The sequence below is a fragment of the Oreochromis niloticus genome, linkage group LG7, assembly GCF_001858045.2.
Source record: "Oreochromis niloticus isolate F11D_XX linkage group LG7, O_niloticus_UMD_NMBU, whole genome shotgun sequence".
In the NCBI taxonomy this organism is placed as follows: Eukaryota; Metazoa; Chordata; class Actinopteri; order Cichliformes; family Cichlidae; genus Oreochromis; species Oreochromis niloticus.
Window position 1 is genome coordinate 10,431,930 of NC_031972.2, and position 19,710 is coordinate 10,451,639.

The 19,710-nt window shown below is 38.4% G+C and overlaps 1 protein-coding gene across 3 annotated transcripts in view; it reads right to left on the reverse strand.

The window, feature by feature from the left end:
• Positions 1-19,710, reverse strand: part of ythdc2 (YTH domain containing 2) — a 42,585-nt gene that overhangs the window by 8,038 nt on the left and 14,837 nt on the right. For all 3 annotated transcript variants that reach the window (XM_025909142.1, XM_005449514.3, XM_025909141.1), the window contains exons 11-27: positions 18,261-18,396; positions 17,936-18,062; positions 17,554-17,619; positions 15,666-15,841; positions 14,535-14,631; positions 12,907-12,994; positions 11,867-11,947; positions 11,692-11,774; positions 11,441-11,546; positions 8,328-8,447; positions 7,975-8,247; positions 7,498-7,624; positions 6,023-6,210; positions 4,932-5,121; positions 4,599-4,690; positions 854-973; positions 605-759 (exon numbers count right to left, since the gene is read on the reverse strand). In XM_025909142.1, the coding sequence (XP_025764927.1) occupies positions 605-759; positions 854-973; positions 4,599-4,690; positions 4,932-5,121; positions 6,023-6,210; positions 7,498-7,624; positions 7,975-8,247; positions 8,328-8,447; positions 11,441-11,546; positions 11,692-11,774; positions 11,867-11,947; positions 12,907-12,994; positions 14,535-14,631; positions 15,666-15,841; positions 17,554-17,619; positions 17,936-18,062; positions 18,261-18,396 (2,225 nt within the window). The remainder of the gene's footprint in view (positions 1-604; positions 760-853; positions 974-4,598; positions 4,691-4,931; positions 5,122-6,022; positions 6,211-7,497; positions 7,625-7,974; positions 8,248-8,327; positions 8,448-11,440; positions 11,547-11,691; positions 11,775-11,866; positions 11,948-12,906; positions 12,995-14,534; positions 14,632-15,665; positions 15,842-17,553; positions 17,620-17,935; positions 18,063-18,260; positions 18,397-19,710) is intronic.

Here is a 19,710-nt window from a genome sequence, read left to right on the forward strand (position 1 = left end):
ACTCTGTAATCTAATGGTTGAATGTGGAACATTTAGGTGCTTGATTTTATACACCTGTGGCCGTGGAAGTGACCGGAACATCTGAAATCAATGATTTGAATGAATGAGTGAACACTTTTGGCTACATAGTATACTTTTGGCTACATATGGACTAAAATCTCAAATCCACAACCGTACAGCTGTAACAGCAATTTTATATTATTCATCCACTGTCTGTACTCACAGTAGAATTACAGTGATTTGATTCTTGTTTTGTTTTTATTATTATTTGATTCAGCTTTTCCTTTGCTCCTGCTAAATCGCTTTAAAAAAATACCCTGCTTTCAAAAAGTCTAAATTGTGGAAATTTTTACCATTTGATTTATTCCTTTTTAACTAGAAAGTAAAAAAAACATTTCCCCTTGAATTCTAGAATAAAATCTTTAGTTTCTTAATTTATCAGCTGTTATTGAGATGGCAAAATAATAACATATCTACTGCCGATATCTACTCTTTTTGTCCTTTTGATTGATATCGGATTGACAGGACAGTCAGAAAGTATAAAAATAATAACAACAACAATAGCATTAATTACACTGCAGTGTAAAGGCTATCGAACTCTAACCTGTCATTGGTGGTGGAGGTTGTAGGAAGTCGGGGAGTATTTTGGGGTTTTTTCACAGAGGTCCTTGTTCCTTCTTCTAATGGCATGGGCCTAGGCCGCTGACCAATGCCAGTGGGCTGCTGCAGGCCTGCTGCCTGCTCCTCTGCTCCAAGCACCTGAGGAAAGTTAGTTAAAAATGGCAGTCATTGAGAAAATATAGTGTATCCAAATAAGTGAAACGTAAGTGGAAAGCAGAAGAATAAGACATACTGAAACCAGAGTCTGAATGACAGCCTCATCCTGTTGTGACCAGGGCTTTGAAGGACAACGGATCCTCTTGATAAATAAGCTTTGCCACTTCTGCCTCAGTTCAGACAGCAATCCTGCAGCCTGACCACAAGATACAACTTTAGTCAGAAATGCACGTAATAGTTTATACCAAAACATTAATATGACAAAATTCAAACAACACCAGAGAATATAGAAAATATAATTACAAAGTAAGTAAAATTTATAAAGCTCTTTTATAGACAAGCAGTCAGTACTTGGGAACAAAACAGGATAAAATAAGAATATAAAGTGCCACAATAGAAATACAAAATTAATCTAAGACAGAATAAAGTTAGCTGGTAATTTAAAAACAGTTTCATCAATAAAAAATCTGGTTAAACAAAAAAGTTTTTAACTGCTTGTTAAAATAACCCACAGAGTCAGTTATACGTAGGTAGAGTGGAAGGCTGTTCTAAAGTCTTTGCGCCACCAACTGAAATGCTCCGTCTCCTAAACTACATTCTGAGCCTTTGATCAAAGACTGCAAGCAGCAGTATGTTTAGTAAGAAGGTGGGATAAATAGTCTGGCAACTGTCTTTGTATGCATGTAAACAAACACAGCCAAGGAGACCACATGTCACAGCTTAGAACTGTTTATTAAATGAAAGAAACAGGAATGAGAAATAGATTTTACATGTAAAGGCCCAGAGAGGAATAAAACACTACACCGCCATTTCAAACACTGGACTTGGCAGCTGAACAAAAAGAAGCAGAGTTTGGCAGTTTTATGCCAGATAGATTTCCTAATGCAATCTCCAAAGGGATTTGTGTCTCGGAGGGAATAATTTATTAGCTTGTCAACTTAATGTATGAACCATTATAGTATGGACCCACAGTGGACTAGGATGGACAGCCTATCCAGCTTGTGAGCCTTAAAAGGCATATATAGCTGAATGTCTGTAGAATTGGTTAAAAATATCAGAAGAAGACTGAATGATGATGCCAGCTTAAAAAAACAAAACAAAACAACGCAAAACAAAAAATGAAAAAATGACACGCTGTAGTTTTTCCCTATAATTTGCTAACAAATGGCAAATTTCAAATAAGAGAAAAACTACCCATAGTCGGCATCAAGATTATGTTTCTTTAATAAAGAAACATAATCTTGAAGGGGTTATTTCTGCTCGTTCTAAGTAGGAGGGAACACCGCCTTGCCTCAGAGAACTGTTAATCATAGATGGCAACCATGGACCAATGCCAGTTGGAGTCTCAAATAGGATAGAAGGAGGTAATATCTCTAACAAGGCATGATGACTAGTCTCTAGCCCAGGGGTTGGCAACCTGCGGCTCCGGAGCCGCATGTGGCTCTTTTGTCCTTATACTGCGGCTCCGGGTGGTTTGGGAAAATAAATTAGAAGAATTTAGCTGAAGTGTATTTTATTTGTGTTTAGTTCTTTTTTAACTTGTAGTTCTAAATTGGAAGATTATTGTGATATTGAAATATAAAAATAAAATTATATTTTATTATTTTTCGTCGTTCAAAATAAGCGTCACACTTGCGGAAGCCGGTATACCCGCCAAAACGCCGTGCATTTATTGAGACTTTCAACCCCAGGTAGGCCAATTATGGATCTTTGGATCCACATTATGTCAGCAGCTGTTCTCCACCGTGAACTATGTTAAAAACAAACACCGCTCACGCCTCACAGATGACAGCTTACAGTCCTGCGTAAAGATGAAAGTGACTTCGTACAGCCCCGATTTGCAGACGCTGTGCGGAGAGGTTCAGGAGCAGAAGTTCCATTGTAAACATACCACCGCAGATCCGACGATGTTTCCATGAACATGCTTTTCAGCATCTCTTTATTGACCACTTTTCACACACGGTTGCTGTACGCATACAGCCGGCTGTAGCTTTTCAGCTCACAGCCCGACAACACAACAGCAGAGAGAGCACAGACGTTAAGGTGGTGAGGCGTGATTGCGGGTGCCGCTCAGGTGAGTCTGACTCCCATGCAGCGGCACTGCAGACCACGCCCACACATTAACCAGGTAAAATAAATATTTATGCAGAATTTTGCAAATATTTATTTTTCATTTTTTTTGTAGCATAGTGATTTTTTTCCAATTATTTTTTAAAATTCAGGTCAAGGCTCCGCTACGTTCCAAAAGCCCAAAGGCAATATAAGGGTGGCAGCTCACAACAGTTTTTCTTTGCTACATGGATCATTTAAGTACAGCTTTTAAATTCCTTAAAGACCTTCAACTGAGTGTCTTTCCTTTTTGTTATATTTCTTTAAGAGTTCAAAATGTGTTAATTACATAAATAAAATGTAATTTTCTCTGTAGCACTTCATGGATTTCATAAGCAACACGCCTTATTTGTTCACACAAAGCATAAAGGTAAAAAAACAATATATACATCTTCATTTTAGATGTCAAAAAGTATTGAGATCGTGGTGTTTGATAGTAAAATCCCCCGCGACCAACTGTGTGCTGCTCTGATGCCTTTTGCTAGCTCTCCTTCTGATTATGCCAGTAATTTGGGCATACTACTGGATAGCTCGCTTAAATTTGACAAGCAAGAGTCTGCTGTTGTGAGGTCTAGTTTTAATCAGCTGCGCCTCATTTCTAAGGCTAAGCGCTACATTCCACACAATGACCTGGAAAAACTCATTCACGCATTCGTGACTTCCAGGTTGGACTACTGCAACTCTCTTTACATTGGCCTTTCCTCCACCCTTCTCGTTAGATTGCAGACTGTCCAGAATGCAGCGGCACGCCTTTTGACAGGTAGCAGAAAGTTTTCTTCCATCACTCCTGTTCTTGCTGGCTTGCACTGGCTTCCAATTAAATACCGTATTCAATTTAAAATATTACTTTTCACCTACAAAACCATTAATAATTTGGTGCCGAACTACCTCAATGAGCTTCTCAGGTTACACACTCCTGTCAGAGCACTTAGATCTGCTACCCAAATTCTTCTGGAGCAACCTCGTTCTCGGCTGAAGTCTCGCGGTGACCGCGCGTTTGCTGTAGCTGCCCCGGTCTTATGGAACAACCTTCCTGTGTCTATCCGGGCGTCTGACTCTCTGCCTCTGTTTAAATCACGGCTGAAGACTTATTTCTTTAATCTTGCCTTTCCACCTAGTTAACACTTGGTGTGCGTTGGTACATTTTTATCCGTTATGCTTGTGAACTACTTTTATATCTTATGATTGTCAAGGTTTTATAATTGATACGTGCCAGGTCCTTTCTTTTTTCCCTCCCATCTCCCTTTTCCTATTTTATTTTTGTCAAGCACCTTGGTATACCCTTGGTTTTTTAGTGTGCTTTATAAATAAAGTTTATTATTATTATTATTATTATTGTTTGCGGCTCCCAGTGTTTTCTTTTCCGTGGAAACCGGGTCCAAGTGGCTCTTTGGATGGTAAAGGTTGCTGACCCCTGCTCTAGACTATTACTGTAATTTAGTCATTAAGTGTAATTGGCAAAAAAGAAGTAAATGACTCAGGAAACTGAGAACCATCTTCACAAAGGGTGGAACTTGAGTAGATTTTGGAATTCAATTATTTACAAAGTGACTGAGAAATGCAAAGCAATTAAAATCCTCCTCCTTATTATGATTTATGAGATTAAACAAGAGGATTTTTAACCACTGGCAGACAACAGCTCAGATGTTTTCATACAGGGAAAATAACGAAGGACTCCAAAAGGTAAAAAGCAATGTTCCCTTTGTTCCCACCTCTCTGTCCATTTCAAAGACGAGCCAGTCATCTATCCTTATCTCGGATAGATCCTCTGTCTCACTGTCACTGATGTCATCCAGTGGACTTTCTAAAAGAAAGAAAATTAAGACATTGACTCTGTGATTCTGCACAGTGTGGGCTTATAAAATGTGGCATTTAAAAGATTTAATGTGTCTACATTTTAGGATTTTTTTTTAAATTAACTAATTAACTAAGTGCTGAGGCCTGAGTATTTTTGTTCATATCATGCATGTCAAAGCATTGTACACAAAACTTACATTAACATTAACATTACCAAGCTGAGCCATGTTGTATTATGACTTGCTTACCATTAGTTTTCTGTACAGCAGGTTCATGGAGGGCAGAGCTGTGTAATCTGGCACAACCTCCAAATATGGCAACAGTGATAGAAGTCACAAGGGTGCAACAGCGGACAGTGACCATCCTGTGGCCTCGGCTCATCTCGTCATAGATCATCCAATCTGTGGGAAGGGCCTGGGCCATTCTGGTTTGGTTCTTCTAAACAGGAGAAACACACATTCACATGACTAAAACCCTTTCCTTGCACTGATTTAAAACATTTTTAAATGTTATGTAAGAGGGAAAATAGTATGGAAATAATGAGCCAAGTGTGGTAAAAGAAGAATTAGATGACACCCAAGCACCTGCAATGACACATGGATCCAATGAGCTGAGAATAAATAACATGTTCTACAAAGACCTACCCCAGGTGGAAGGGAACAACTGCAAGCACTCAAAGCTGAGACCAAGTAACATTAAAAAAATGAGCGCTAGAAAACTGAGAAGTAACAGGGCTTGATGGAACGTCTATAGCAAATGTGCAAAATACAATCCAAAGTGATCAGAGAGGTAAAAGGAGCATTAAGAGCAATAATTGTACCAATGGCAGAGCAGCTCCAGCATATTCTAGGTGAAACCTCAAGAGGTTCCTGTCCAAAAGAGTGCAATCCCCTTTTAGATTCACTACTCGGCTTTCATCAAATTTGAGATTATCTTGTAGGAGAAGAATTAGAAAAGTGGGGGAAAGGTAGGAAAAAGCTCATATTCCGAATACCACATCTGTCAAACATAGTGGAGGGAATGTTTTAGCATGGGCATGTAGGACATCCAATAACATCTGGTCACTAGTGTTTATTGATGATCTGACTGGGTGTACACACTGAGTGTAATTAATAGTGTAATATTTTTGTTAAACCCTTGAATTAAGGCGGAAAGTCTACACCTTAAATGACATTTTGGCTTTGTCATATAAAATCCACTGTGGTGGGTGTACATAGGAAAAATGACAAAACTTGCGTCATTCTCCAAATACCCATAAAGCTAACTGCATGTATGCATAAGACTGTGTGTGTGTGTGTGTGTCTGTGTGTGTGTGCGTGCGTGTGCATGCATCTCCTACCTCCTTAAACTGAAACTGGCTTAGGACAGATGTGGGATGAAAGTGAAGCTTCTTCAGGGTAGACTCTTTGTTGAAATTAACCATATTTGGGTACATGCCAGCTACCAGGGCTGCCTTCACCATTGCCCAGTTTTCCGAGTTTAGATTCACATCACGGATGTCACAGCCCCCACGGGCTCGCACAAAACCTGGGGGACAAAGAGACTGCTTACCTTAACTAATCCCTAACCCTTCCTTGCTATTCAAATTTCATAGTATGGTCTAAATCAGTTTTATCCTTGGCAAAAAACCACAGGAATGTTTAAAAACACTGGCGGCTGCCATTGCGACCCCTCAGCCTTCTATACACCTATAGTATCAATTTAAAAATTTTACGCCAGCGTTTACTCAAGTTATCACAGTTACAAGATTTTCCAAAAACCTGACCTGTGACCTTGAGGTCAAGGTCACCAGGATTCAAACTCATCTGAGATTTAATTTGAAAATCCTAGGTCACTTAGAATTTTCAAATTTTTCTTCTTTAGTTATTGCATTCACAAAATTTTCAGAAAACTTTACCTCTGACCTGATCGAGGTCACTAATATTAGAATTTATCCAAGATTTTTTAGGAAATACACCTACAGCATCAATTTGAAACTGGCACCAAGTAGTTTCTATGTCCCCAACTTGCGTGTATGCATGCACTCATTAAAACCCTGTGCTACTTGACTGACCAGATCAATTTTCCATAAGTTTAACTGACTTGATGCTATACTCTTGATTAAAAAGCAATACTTTAATTTTTTTGAGTTGGGTTGTAATAATCCCTGTAACGATCATAAAGATATATCTAATACTTTATGTAAATTACAGTGATACTCATTGAGAAAAAAAAGGGCACGCAACGTGCAAGTAAATTAGAAGCCCTATTAAGTGAACTGATATACAATTTTAAATGATAATTGTTTTACAATCTACACAATGCTGTCCAACCCAATTATGTTAAATATCTGATTTTCATGATAAACCGAGGAGGATTAAATAAAAGAAACATTGAGAATTTCCTTGCTCAATGCTCTCAGGGACAGAAAATACCTAGGGCTTTGCCCTAAACACTGAGAGTCAGTTTCTAGAGAGCAACCTGAAGGACTGATTCAAATCATTGGCACTACAATCAGTGGTGTGAGCTATCACCACACAGTGATCATGTTATTGTTACAATAAAAAGTAACCATGTTAAATGCAAATGAGCTAAAATTTGAAATCAAACTTGATAAAATTAAGTAAAGAAGAATAGGTTTAAATAAAATATATTGATAACATAATAAATGATTTTAAAAACCAAAAAGCAAAAACAGAATTTAAAATGGCCATTTAAGACTTATCCAATAATGCCAGCAGCAAGAACTTTAATGCCAAAAGAGGATTTGGGGTCAGCGAATCTAACCTTTAGTGAGTTATGTATGGAATATTACAGAAAAAAAGTAGAACTGACCAATTGCACGGAGTTGTCCTAGCAGTTGTGTCCTCATGCCAAGTATCATGTCCATGGTAGCCTGGGACAGGAAGTTCTTCTCACAGAAGCCTCTCTCCCAACCTTCACTGCGAGCCTTCTGCCATGCCTGGCACCACAGAGGACAAAGATGTCAGAGAAATGTTTAACAACAACTTTTACTCACAAGGGACTGACCTCAAATTTGTATTCCAAAGTATGTATAAAAATAAATTTTTATAGATCATCCCAATTAATGAGTCAATATTTTTTAAATCAGTGATCATGCATTTTTGGTAGATATCTGTTAAAAGTTGTCTTCTTAGTGTCCTTAAGAAATTGTGAGATTTACTTTTGATAGGGAGATAGGAATAAATCAACACAAGCGTTGTAAAACCCAAAATGGGCTCACATCATTACAACATCGTTAAAATCAAGCACTCAACCTAAAACACTCTTCTAGTATGGGTTTCTGCCTACCTGGAAAGCTCTAAGTAAGGCCATGTGATCACTAAAGGTGTTGGAAGTGAAGCGTTTCCTGCAGCTTAGAGCAGCTCTCTTCTGTGAGCTTTGGGTGGGAAGGATGAAAGGGTCACGATATGCCAGAGTACAGGCAATGGTTAGAATGGGGTCCAGACACTTAAGAACAACAGCACACAGCACCATCTTCCCCAGATGGGGCTCCACAGGTAGATCAGCCAGGTGGTAGCCCAGATCAGTCAGGTCTTCATACTGGTTCATAGCATCTATTTTCTAAAAGTGAAGAGATAGAGAAGAGTGGTGAGAGTCAATATGGAGACAAAGGCTTATTGCCAGATTGTTTCAAATATTACCTTCAGCATTTGCACAGCATTCCGGACAGCATGTGTGGAAGGTGGCTGGGGAGCCTTGGCCAAGAATTCAGCTACTGGACAGGAGGAGGGAGCCAGCAGTTTGGTCTGCAGACACAGTTCCTTACACACACAACATGATCTAGTGTTTAGAATTATGGGGATAAACAACCTACTGTACTGTAACACAGGTAACACACATCTATGTTACCTGTGGATGAATTTTAAAAGATGAAATAAAGCATCCTGCTCTTTAAGTAAGCCATAGTCAAGTTTATATCATGTAGCCATCATGATACAAGTTTTAGTAGTACAAATACTTTGTTATTGCACAGTAGAGTTTTCTGCTCAGTGACGCTAGATAAACTGCAGATTTAAAGCTTATGTGTAATGGCATCATTTTAATCACATGTTGAATTTGTATGTGATGTGTTTTTGATAAATTATGCATTTTCATTTAGTAGTGGTAGTTTAGTGCAGGATAAATACAGGGAGTGCAGAATTATTAGGCAAGTTGTATTTTTGAGGAATAATTTTATTATTGAACAACAACCATGTTCTCAATGAACCCAAAAAACTCATTAATATCAAAGCTGAATGTTTTTGGAAGTAGTTTTGTAGTTTGTTTTTAGTTTTAGCTATTTTAGGGGGATATCTGTGTGTGCAGGTGACTATTACTGTGCATAATTATTAGGCAACTTAACAAAAAACAAATATATACCCATTTCAATTATTTATTTTTACCAGTGAAACCAATATAACATCTCCACATTCACAAATATACATTTCTGACATTTAAAAACAAAACAAAAACAAATCAGCGACCAATATAGCCACCTTTCTTTGCAAGGACACTCAAAAGCCTGCCATCCATGGATTCTGTCAGTGTTTTGATCTGTTCACCATCAACATTGCGTGCAGCAGCAACCACAGCCTCCCAGACACTGTTCAGAGAGGTGTACCGTTTTCCCTCCTTGTAAATCTCACATTTGATGATGGACCACAGGTTCTCAATGGGGTTCAGATCAGGTGAACAAGGAGGCCATGTCATTAGTTTTTCTTCTTTTATACCCTTTCTTGCCAGCCACGCTGTGGAGTACTTGGACGCGTGTGATGGAGCATTGTCCTGCATGAAAATCATGTTTTTCTTGAAGGATGCAGACTTCTTCCTGTACCACTGCTTGAAGAAGGTGTCTTCCAGAAACTGGCAGTAGGACTGGGAGTTGAGCTTGACTCCATCCTCAACCCGAAAAGGCCCCACAAGCTCATCTTTGATGATACCAGCCCAAACCAGTACTCCACCTCCACCTTGCTGGCGTCTGAGTCGGACTGGAGCTCTCTGCCCTTTACCAATCCAGCCACGGGCCCATCCATCTGGCCCATCAAGACTCACTCTCATTTCATCAGTCCATAAAACCTTAGAAAAATCAGTCTTGAGATATTTCTTGGCCCAGTCTTGACGTTTCAGCTTGTGTGTCTTGTTCAGTGGTGGTCGTCTTTCAGCCTTTCTTACCTTGGCCATGTCTCTGAGTATTGCACACCTTGTGCTTTTGGGCACTCCAGTGATGTTGCAGCTCTGAAATATGGCCAAACTGGTGGCAAGTGGCAATATTGGCAGCTGCACGCTTGACTTTTCTCAGTTCATGGGCAGTTATTTTGCGCCTTGGTTTGTCCACACGCTTCTTGCGACCCTGTTGACTATTTTGAATGAAACGCTTGATTGTTCGATGATCACGCTTCAGAAGCTTTGCAATTTTAAGACTGCTGCATCCCTCTGCAAGATATCTCGCTATTTTTGACTTTTCTGAGCCTGTCAAGTCCTTCTTTTGACCCATTTTGCCAAAGGAAAGGAAGTTGCCTAATAATTATGCACACCTGATATAGGGTGTTGATGTCATTAGACCACACCCCTTCTCATTACAGAGATGCACATCACCTAATATGCTTAATTGGTAGTAGGCTTTCGAGCCTATACAGCTTGGAGTAAGACAACATGCATGAAGAGGATGATGTGGACAAAATACTCATTTGCCTAATAATTCTGCACTCCCTGTAGGTTAGTTTGCAGTGATGAGTTGACAGTAAAGCTCTGTGTTGAACTGGTGCACAATGGCAGTGGTGCTCATGGTCAATGTTAGGTTACACCAAGTGTAGCAGAGATGAATTTGCATTTAAACTGATGATGCTTAGATTCATTCACTGAATTCCAACTTCATACCAACTGTATCCTGTCTAGTTTAAAGATGGTATAAACAGTACAGTGTCAGTGTAGGGGATGGAAATCAGCCAGGATAGCTGTGAAACATCTGCTGATATCTTGTTGAATTCAGTTGTGTAAAATCCACAAAGAGCAACAGGTCAGCTGATCACAGCACATAAACTAAGAAAACCAACTGCAGCTCACATTAGAAATTATTGAAAGTTGTGATTCTTTCCCTATGCTGAGCCACTACACAGATCTTAAGAGTTTCACCACCTGTTGAATTCCACTGTAATCCCTGACTGTACTCATTTTACTGTTCAGGCGTGGAGAAAATAGTTCCTTTTTAAAATGATCTTTCGCTGCTGGTGTCCTACATAAGAGATTCAAGCTGAGTACATTCATTAGAATTTGAATTTAGATTCAAATAAAATTTGTATTCTTATGTACTAATATTATTTTGTCATTATATTAATATAGCACAAGGGTTAGTTACCTCTGTACAAAAAGAATTGTCCCTCAAGGAGCTACTTTTTGCTTTCTTACTTTGAGCACATTTCAAAACCTGTACTTTTTTTTACTTTTACTTGAGTAAAGAAGTTTCTTCAGTACTTTAACTTTTAACAGAGTATTTTTTAGCTCAAGTATCTGTACCTCTACTTAAGTACAAAAAATCTGTACTTTTACCAGCTCTGTAGATAACCATCAGTTCAACATAAGTGTTATGACTCTGCATGTTCGCTATAAAACTAATAGTAATGTTTTTGCACTATAGCCAGAAGTTGTAAGCCTATAGGCTGTGATAAAGGAATATTTATTTTGCATACCATTCTGCAGGTGCAGAACAGCAACCAACTCCTGCACAACTGCAGAAATACATTTAGACTTGAAACATGACCATGTAGTATGTTTCTACCTGTAGAGGCATCCGGAGGAGCTGTGGAACTTGGAATTCCAGCATATTGTTGAACCTGAGTCGACTAAAGAGATGGAAGCAAATCCCCGGCCTGCAGCGCCCGGCTCTGTAGTCATGTCATATGTCATATGTTTAACAGCAATGGAGTAGTATTTGGTTGCAAGAGTAAAACCCATAAGCCAACAATGTAAGTTTTAGTGTTAGGCATAGGTTTTTGGATACTTATAATAAAAATATGAGCACTACAATACCTTCCTTTCCTTTGCAGAGCACTGGCTTTTGAGATCCACACAGTCTTTAGCATGGACACATTGCTGAGAGTATCAAAAGACTTCTGCAACAGGCAACGATTCAGTTAAATACTAACACCTTTATGAAATTCATGGAGTCATAATTTAAATCTAACTTTCTGAAGTGTTAGTGTACCTCTTTGACCTTTCCAGAATCAATGACGAAAACAACATCATTGATAGTGATGCTCGTCTCAGCTATGTTAGTAGAAAGAATCTGAAATTAAAAACTGACCAGTTATAATCTAGTTTCATAAGTACATTTCCTTCAAATATCATTTTGCATTACATTAAATGAAAAAAAAAAAAAATACTCCTGAGCTATGGCACAGATTACAGCTTCTACTGTGAAATGATGTTGAAACTTCAAAACTTCATAAAAGAAAGCAGACAGTACTGAATTAAAATGTCATACCCTTTTCCTTTAAAATACATTCTCATGTATTTTAAAGGAAATAAAATACAATGGGTACATTGAGGGTTTTTTTTTTTATATACTTCACAGGTTGGTTGTTCCAAGTATCCTATTCTTCTTGTTGATTATTATAGGTCAAACATGTCTCATGTTGTTAGTTTTGGGGGGTTTGTACTACTGTGGAATAAAGTTCTAATCCAAACATTCAAATATGAACCAGATCTGAAGGCTGCACTGTATTGTATAAATTTAGTATCAATATAGCCTATGCAATTAGGCAGTCAACAAAATGGCTAAATAATGGTAATAATCCCTAAATAGTTCAGTTCTGCTAAACCATTTGAATTAACTCCAAATTAGGTCTGCACTTCATTCACATCTTATAGCTTTGTTTCAAATCCATTGCTCATAAATAGAGCCTGAAAAAAATAAATTACACACACACACGTTGAGTATTCCTATCTTGTGGGGACATCTAACTGACATAATGCTTTCCCTAGCCCCTAACCATAACCCAATTGTAACCCTGTCACTAAAACCAAATTTTGAGTCTCAAAAATGCCTTCAAACTTGTAGGGACCAGGATTTTGGTCCCCACAAGTATAGCAAACTTCCAATTTTTGGTCCCCACAAAGATACGCATACGCTTGCACACACACACACACACACACACACACACACACACACACACACACACACACACACACACACACACACACACACACCATCATTATACATCATCTGAAACACCAGTGACTCACTATCTTCCTGACACCAGGAGGAGAGGTCTTTAAGGCTTTTTTCTGATCCTGAGTCTGCATGTCTGAATGTAGAGTAAACACATGGTACCTAAGAAAGAACACACCTCTATCAGAAAGCATGCACTTTGCTGCAAGCTTTTGTCTTCTCAGCACAACTTAATAATGAAACAGGCTAAGCAATGAAAATTAAGGACATATTTACATATAACAGTATATACCAGGGGTAGGCAACCTTTCTGATGATGAGTGCCATCTAAAATTTCCTCAGAAGTCAATGTGCTATATAATTGCATTGGCAATAAATTTAATAATGCTCTATATTAACAGTTACACACTATATAGAACAACTTTATAGAATTATATTTGTTCGCAGATGTTGGCAGCTATCAGTGAAAAGTTATCAGCTATTTTAAAACAAAAAAAGACTTTTTATCCATAACAAGAACTCCATGACAGCAAATGAACTGTACAACAGAAAATGCAAATGCTATTTATGGTCTCCTCACAACAATGATAAGAAAAATAAACTGGGCCAATATGGCATGTTTGTTAATACAGAGACACACATGTTAATGTGATCTCTGGTCTCCCACTCAGAGACACAGGTCTCCGAGTGTCCAGCAGTCAGACTACCTGAGGACACTCATGTGAGAGAAAATCTGCTCACACAGATATGTAGAGCCAAATACTGTCAATAAGGCCTCTGCAATGTTCTGAAGACAGTTAAACTTGCCAGGTAGTGATGTCCAGCAGGTGAAAATGCAAGCTCCATGAACATGCACAGCTATGGATTCCAGCTGCATCTGTTGTTCTGTAAACTTTGACCCCCACAGAGTCGAGATTTTCAGTTCAATCAGCTGCATTTCGATGTCCTCTGTGTCTAGCCAGTTAATGCGAGACAAACCCAGCTGCTCATTAAACCTTTCTGGTTTGATCAGAAAGAAAACATTGGTCCATACACCTGAAAAGTCCCTAAAACGCATTGTGAATTCTGTCTCGAGTCTACGGATGTATCCGTGTATTTCCGTGGTGCTGATGCTGCACTGAGCGGGCAGCTCCTGAAGCATTTGAAGTGTTGGAATGTGGAAATTTCAACATCGGTTGAAAAAACTGCGACCTAGCAACGTCCCTCTCACCGGTAGGCTAAGTGATTTTTAGCCAATTACATGTTGAATCTGGTAGTTGGGGTTGTTAGCTAAGATACCGTCATTAAGAAGCGGCACAACTAATGTGTCTATGCAAGCTAATTTGCGATGTGCACTGCTGGCCCGGCCATTTACTTTTTAATGCACCTTCTCAGATTAATTCACTGCGTGTCGTGCCATCAGTTAACCCTTCGCGTGCCCCAGGGTTGCCGACCCCTGGTATATACTATATGAATTTCCTATCAGCAACAAAATTGACCATTTGGTTACATTCCCAAATGCTTACAGACTTTTAGAAAAATGTGCTCCAATATGACCTGATACATGCCGCAACTTTTGGGGCTTTACTGGTGTATCGAATATATTAATATTTAAAACAAAACAAAAAAACTAATTTCAAATTTGGGCTTAACATAATACCAGAATCATTGGATTGTGTTTTTATTGACATTTTGAACTGCATCCCAACAGAAACAATTTTACCTCTCACTTTGGCCGGAGAATCTTTTATCATCATGGAGGATGCGGTCCCTGAGTTCCACTATTTCATCATATCCAGGAAGAAAAATTAGGACGGCACCTAAAGACCAAAAAAAGGCTCACATTCTAGCACAGCTGGTGATATCTGTTAGATATACTAAAATAAGCAATGGCATTGTGAATTAGAAAAGATTAAGACACTGCTATAAATCACAGGTTCACACCAATCTGCATTTTATGTTGTTTTTCATAAATCTGCTACCAGATTTACCATTGCTTTCTATGCTGTTTCATGTTACAGCGGAGCCTGTTGCAACCAGACTTAAGAGTATTGCACTGGCTAGCACCCAAAATTAGCTGACTTTGTACAAGGGGTACTCTTTGGCTCCATGTGGCTGTCACTTACGTTTGCATCTATATGCTGGTTACCTCAGGCTTTTCTCCCAGTTTTCCTTCCTTAAGGATGACGTCTTGACAGCCACCCTTTCATTAAGACCCTTTTTGATGACGTGTCAGTGAACAGTACATGGATTCAAGGGCCAGATGCATCTCTCAGCTCCTGTGGCAGGTCTTTGCTAAATGTTTTCCTATTTCTTAAGGAAATCTCTTTCAGATACTATCCATCTGCTGCAGACAGTTTTGTTAGGCCTGCCACTTGTCTAGTTTTCCTAAGAACAGCCTGCACACTAAGCAGAGATGTGCCATATTTTTGGCTAATAGCGCTTTAGGAATAACTTTGTTGATTCAAAAAAATGCTATTTTTATGTCTTACATTTGACATTTTCCTCATGTCAAGAAATGGAAACAAATCATGGCTGCCAGTAACATAGCACCTAAGGATAGAATTTAAAATTAGTTCTTTGCCAAATTGTATGTGCAGTATGTGTAATGTGCCTTTTTATGATTAAATGGTTCACAGTTCAGTAACAAATGGCTTGACAAACAAAAAACCTTCCTTTGAAAATCATCAGGTGACTAAACTTAAAATCAATGTAAAAGCAGACAATGTCCACAGAAAAAAAGACCTTCAGAAAGTCTGGAGAGTTATTGCTCAAAACCCCTTTAAAAAGACAAAATAGAGTCTGTCTCCCAATGTAGATATATGAGGGGTAGCTTTATCGTCCTGATACTTACCATCACTGGTACTGGAGCAAATGTTGTGCAGCAGATTCATGATGAGCTCCAGGTCTACCCACTGATCGTCAAAGCTATGATGGTACAGCCTGAGAAGTTCTTGATCTTCTAAGCTCATCTCAGGGCCACACTGGACCAGAGCTGACTCATCGAGGTTGCTCACCTCTCCCAAAGGACTGCACAGTAACAAAAATATTCAGTTGCTTCACAAAGAATTCATAAACCTTAAAGTTTTTCACAAGACTCAAGTGTTGTAAAATTAAATTACAATGAATAATATTAACATCTGAACAACTAAAAAGCTTTTAATTTATGTATCTGGTATTTATTAAATTAAAAAAAATAACCAGAAACTGACACTTCAAATTTCCCACACTTCATGATGCATGCTCAATCAGCCAGGTAAGAAAATCTCAAAAAGTTGATTCTGTTCATCTGGATGTAGAGTTTTCAGTGGGAGAAACATTATGTGACCCATCCAAGTGACTTACTCAGTCTCAGCTGACTGCAGGTTTCCCCAACCTTATAAACAGTACATTTGCATAATGACTGAAACTACATGGTAAATGGACTGATTCTTATATAATGCTTTTCTACTCTCCTGGAGTAGTCAAAGCACTCTATACAACATACCACATTCACCCAATCACAGCCAAGCACTGTTTCTATGCTTTGAAGTGCTAACTACAATTCACTACAATTCAGACACATTCATGCTCTGATGGATGCATCGGAGAGGAGCTTGGGGTTAATATCTTGCCCAAGGATACTTGGCATGCAGACTAGGGGGAGCCAGGGATTGAACCACAAACCTTCCAATCAGTAGATGACTTGCTCTACCTCCTGAGCTATAGCCACCCCACTGGCACCACTAACGAACAATGGGCTGTGAGGTCAGTTTCTTTCATTAATATGCAAATTGTCATGACCATTTGCATATTACTGATCAAGAATCATACTACGTCCAGATGAACAGAATCAACTTTTTGGAATTCCCACACTTCAGTGGGGGAATTTGTGTTGCCAGAGTGGAGACCACATCTGAGGAGGCAGAGATTTACCTGGAGCGGTATCTATCTGTGTGCCTGAGGTAAAATACTATTATTTTACTATTTTCATATCATTATATATTCAGTACGAGTGTGTGTTTTGAGTTACGAGTGCACTTACTGCAATATGCAGTGCTATGATTGGTCAAATCTGTTTATTCCGATCCAAAAACTAGAAATGAATAAACAGGACAATGACCCCAAACACACATCAAAAGTGGTAAAGGAATGGCTAAATCAGGCTAGAATAAGGTTTTTAGAAAGGCCTTCCCAAAGTCCTGGCTTAAACCCCATTGAAAACATGTGGACAATGCTGAAGAAACAAGTCCATGTCAGAAAGCCATCAAATTTAACTGAACTGGACCAATTCTGTCAAAAGGAGTGGTCAAAGATTCAATCAGAAGCTTGCCAGAAGCTTGTGGATGGCTACCAAAAGCGCCTAATTGAAGTGAAAATGGCTAAGGGACATGTAACCAAGTATTAGCACTGCTGTATGTATATTTTTGACCCAGCAGATGTGATCACTTTTTTCTGTTAACCCATAATATAGTCATAAAAGAACCAAACTTCATGAATGTTTTTTGTGACAAAGAAGTATCTGTTCCAATCACTCTATCAGAGGAAAATCAGAGTTGTAGAAATAACGGGAAACTCAAGATAGCCATGATATTATGTTCTTTACAAGTGTATGTAAACTTTTGACCACAACTGTACATAGCTATGACCAACAGATGCCATATGTAAAAGGGAAGAAGTCATTTAGAATGACAACTATAAGACATTAAAATGTTTACATGTCTTAATACTTTCCAAAGGACATGTATTTCAAAAAAACTCACATGGATGATTTCAACAGATCCACAGCATCAGTCTGCTGGAAGTGCTCGGCAAAGTCTAAGGCAGTCCTGAAAACAGATGAAATAAAAAACAGTGTCACGTATATGAAATTCTGCAGTTTATGCAACTACATTTTTGATTATTTGATTTATTTTGATTTCTTTATTTATTTTTGTTACAGGAAGAAGTTTAAAAAAATACTCAAACTGTAGTTACTGTTAAAGATTACATTATTTAATAACTACTACTACATACTTTAATAACTTATAAGATATGCCTTGTCTATTTCTATGGACGATGAAAGAAAACCAAACAACAGGGCTGTGAATCACAGAATGGTCACTATCGATTAATAAACTGGATTGTGACTGTGTGGTTTCTTACCATCCATTGGATGCCTTGATGTTAATGTCAGCACCCAGACTGAGGAGTTGCTCCAGCTGTGTAATAAATCCTCGACCTGCTGCTGCCATCAGTGCTGTGGTCCCTGTTTCACTGTGCATGTAGTCCACTACATAAAAAGATTTGGGGAATCAATCCAAATCAAACTGAACTGGAATATCATTTCATGTAAATAAAACTATTTCTCATCATTATTTTTTTTATAGTTTTATGATAGTATCTCCAGCTTTACATTAACTTAACACTGTTAGTGTTAAATGTTATTTTGTTAAAAACAACACTTAAAGATAACCCATCAGATTCATACCATTAACACTTTCACTGAGGATCAGATTGAAGAGCTGAATAAAAGAATCTTGGTCCTCATTTAGGAAAATGCTAGAAATGCATGAGTCCATCTCCCTCCTCAGCCATGGTTCCATCTGTTCAGTGTCATTCTCATTCTGTAACAAAACCATATAAAGTATAACTTGTCTGGATAAAACTATTTGCTGACATATATACAGACGTCTGTTTATATGTTGCCAAAAATCAAAGTTTGTGTTTTTGTGTTTACACCCATTTTCATTATCCGGTTCAAGGGTGTCTAGATTTCTATATGACAAAATTAAATATAAAATGCTTCATAATTCCTCAAATTGCTATGGAAATAAGTATAAAGAAATCCAAACTGTAACTTGCTCTATAGAATTAACTCATGCTCCACCTCTGCTAAGAAACAGGCACTTATTAGATTCATTCAGGATAATAAACATGTTAATATCGTTTTAAAAGGAAGTCCACGGAACACAAGCCTGTGTGCTCTTGTTTACTGGTACAAATCTCAAGTCTCTCCACATGCTTTTCCAAGTCACATCTGCGTCTGATCACTAAACCTGCAGCCTCTCATTCAGCCACCGCTCTGCAGCTTCACCTCCTCGGCTCTCCTGCTCAGGCCTGACACCTGATTGGCTGCTGTGCTCTGGATTTTTATTGGCTTGGATTAGTTCTCCACACTCTGGACTCTCAGCTCAGTTCAGCACTGCTCCTCAGAACAGCCAGCAACCACCCACTTCCCTATGGGTTTGGTCACATACTCCCTCACTCTGATCTGCTCAGCTCCAACTCAAAATATCATCCTCACCACAGCAGTAATTATTCATCTTTATAAGCTCATTTTAGGAAGAGTCAAGTATGAGATGATGGGATTTTAATTTAACAGTTTTACAAATGTCAAAATGCACTCTGGGCGGTCAGTATTAATTAAAAGCTACTTTCTCATAGTAGCAAACCAAAGTGCTAGCAATGTGAATATAGAGCTATAATATTGTTCTGATGTGTGGTATACTAACAACCCATATAAGGTCAAGGTCAAGGTCAAATTTATTTATATAGCACTTTTTTAGACAGACCATGCTGCACAAAGTGTTTAACAATATAAAAATGCCATTAAAAGAAACAATGTGAAACAATAATAACAATATAAAACAATGAAAGGACAATAAAAGAATTAAACCAATAACTAAGACTACTGAAATGAGACCAAAATGGTTGGGTCATAGTGTGTTAAAAGCCAGGGCATAAAAATGCGTCTTTAGTAGTGATTTAAATTGATCAAGTGTTTGTGCATATCTAATATTTAGGGGAAGACTATTCTAAAGTCTGGGACCTGCCACAGGGACGGCTCTATCGCCACGAGATTTGAGATTAGTCTGTGGGATGGACAGCATTAATTTTGAGCAAGACCTCATGGTTTTTCCTGGAGCATAAACAGAAAG